The sequence below is a fragment of the Notolepis coatsorum genome (assembly GCF_963971535.1).
Source record: "Notolepis coatsorum genome assembly, contig: SCAFFOLD_1809, whole genome shotgun sequence".
In the NCBI taxonomy this organism is placed as follows: domain Eukaryota; kingdom Metazoa; phylum Chordata; class Actinopteri; order Aulopiformes; family Paralepididae; genus Notolepis; species Notolepis coatsorum.
Genome location: NW_028171421.1, coordinates 17,501 through 20,412, shown reverse-complemented (window position 1 = coordinate 20,412; position 2,912 = coordinate 17,501). Strand labels below are relative to the sequence as shown.

General features: G+C 47.9%; 1 protein-coding gene across 1 annotated transcript in view; it reads left to right on the top strand.

Annotated features, from left to right (window-relative positions):
- Positions 1-219: 219 nt before the first annotated feature.
- The window catches only part of LOC311248266 (neuroligin-3-like), a gene marked incomplete at both ends in the record, with an annotated part of 17,480 nt that continues 14,787 nt past the window's right edge, over positions 220-2,912 (top strand). Inside the window, one exon of the mRNA XM_084339179.1 lies at positions 220-274. Within this exon, the coding sequence (XP_084195305.1) occupies positions 220-274 (55 nt within the window). The remainder of the gene's footprint in view (positions 275-2,912) is intronic.

Genomic DNA, 2,912 nt, shown 5'->3' with positions numbered 1-2,912 from the left:
TGAACCCTCTCAAACTGGTCCCAGTACATCAATGTCCTCACCGTGAACCCTCTCAAACTGGTCCCAGTACATCAATGTCCTCACCGTGAACCCTCTCAAACAGGTCCCAGTCCATCAATGTCCTCACCGTGAACCCTCTCAAACAGGTCCCAGTCTGTTGATCTGAAGCGCTCCCTCAGCCCCTGCTCTGAAGTTTGTCAGAGTGTTGGACAACCTAACATGACTGAAGTCACCATTGATCAAGATGAATGCAATGGGGTGCTGGGGTCTACAGGTACTGGGGTCTGTAGGTGCTGGGGTACTGGGGTCTGCAGGTGCTGGGGTCTGCAGGTGCTGGGGTACTGGGGTCTGCAGGTGCTGGGGTCTGTAGGTGCTGGGGTCTGCAGGTGCTGGGGTCTGCAGGTACTGGGGTCTGCAGGTGCTGGGGTCAGCAGGTGCTGGGGTACTGGGGTCTATCTATACTCTCTCTGTCACTCTCCCGCACCACTACCACACTCGTACACAGTGACGACAATGCCATGTGTGAATGTCCGTGGCATAATATGATCTCAAACTGACAGCCAATGATTCTATGCCCGGGGGGGAAAAGATAACGTTCCTTTACTGACCAGGATTATACCATCTGGAGTTAATAAAGACCAGCAAGCCCTCCACCTTTCCTCTTACCGCTATATTTATCCCCGTCGGCTCGCGCCACCGTCAAGCCGCGTGGTTCAACTATCCAGTCCGGTACGTTGCCGTTTCAGCCATGACTCCACATTGGTCTTTCGCCAGGGCTGAGAGTTCATCCCTCTGGTTGGTCAGCGATCTCACCTTCCCCACCATGACTACATCCTCTCCCCTCACAATCGCACCGGCTCTTGTCCCCCCCCCCCCGTCTCTGTGTCTTTATCCAGGCAGGTAAATCCTTCAGCGGAGCTGCGGCGCGGTCCCCACGGAGCGCTTCACGCGAGTCAGCAACCATCAGTGTGCCCGCCGGTCGTGTCCATTGTTCCACCATTCTTTCTAGACTCAAACGAACGTAAAGAAAGCTATGATGACACTATGGGACCTGAGCACAGTGGAAAGTTAGAAATCGAGAAAAAGTCACCAAAAAAACGAGAAGGGAAGTGGAAATACAGGGGGGCGCTGCTGGGACAGGCTGCCACCCGCCGTGGCAGCCGGATGTGTGATTAAGTGCGTCCGACTGAGCACCAGGGGGGAGGGGCGTTGCAGTGGAGGGGGCCGGTGGATAGTCGGCAGAGTCCGTGGAGATTTGCTTCCCATGAGGGGATGGTGGTGGTGGAGGTAAGATGGCTCAGAGGATTCAAGCTACACTGAACGCAGGTTTATGTCTAAATCAGCAGGGAGAGACTCAGCATGATCCTCACTGAGAGAGAGAGAGAGAGAGAGAGAGAGAGAGGGGGGGGGGGGTGATGGAGAGTGGGAGGGGGTGTGATGGAGAGTGGGAGGGGGGGGTGACAGAGAGTGGGAGAGGGGCGAGAGAGAGAGAGAGAGAGAGAGAGAGAGAGAGAGAGAGAGAGAGAGAGAGAGAGAGGGAAGAGAATGAAGAAAAACAACGTAACAGAGAGATTGGGGGCAAGGAACAGCAGGAGCGATGAAGCACGAGTAGCGAGAGAGAGAGAGAGAGAGAGAGAGAGAGAGAGAGAGAGAGAGAGAGAGAGAGAACCAGAGAGAGAAAGAGAACCAGAGAGAGAGAGAGAGAGAGAGAGGGGGGGTAGATGGGTGAAGAAAAAATTAAGGGAAGAGACAAAAACAGGGAGAAATGGACCGAGGTTGTAGGTAAGGAACAGATAGAGAGAGAGAGAGGGAGAGAGGGAGAGAGAGCGATATGTCCCTTTGGCAACGTTACTGCTCTTGTGAATCATTGCTACTTTACATATTTTCACCCATATTAGCTCTTAAAGCCACATCACAACATTTTCGGGAAAATGAATCTCCAGCCTAAAAATAAACACACTTGGCCCAATCTAAATGCTCAAGGTCACCCGTTGGAGATGAAATCAAGACTGCAATGTCCCTTTTTTTTTACCATGTTTTTTTTTCTTTCTCTTTCCTTCTTTCCTCCTGTTGGATGACATTGCTGAGGTTGTTGGAGGTTTACAGTAGCAGTATGAGGTTTACAGTCACATATATATCTCAGGCCCAGACCCACCGATAAAACCCACCGTTGACGCTTCGCCCATTTTCCTTTGGCCAGCTGTTCCAGATTACAAAGTAGAATCATTTACGATTCTGAGCAACATCATCGCCAGCAGGACATCCTCGTCAATAAACACACACACACACACACGTACGCACACACACACACACACGCATACTAATCCATACACCACATAGTACCTACTAATACATACACCACATAGTACATACTATTACATACAGTACACCACATAGTACATACTAATACATACACCACATAGTACATACTAATACACACACCACATATTACATACTAATACATGCACCACATAGTACATACTAATACATACACCACATAGTACATACTAATACACACACCACATATTACATACTATTACATACACCACATATTACATACTAATACATACACCACATAGTACATACTAATACATACACCACATAGTACATACTAATACATACACCACATATTATATACTAATACATACACCACATTGTACATACTAATACATGCACCACATAGTACATACTAATACATGCACCACATAGTACACACTAATACGTACACCACATAGTACATACTAATACACACACCACATATTACATACTAATACATGCACCACATAGTACATACTAATACACACACCACATATTACATACTAATACATGCACCACATAGTACATACTAATACATACACCACATAGTACATACTAATACACACACCACATATTACATACTAATACATACACCA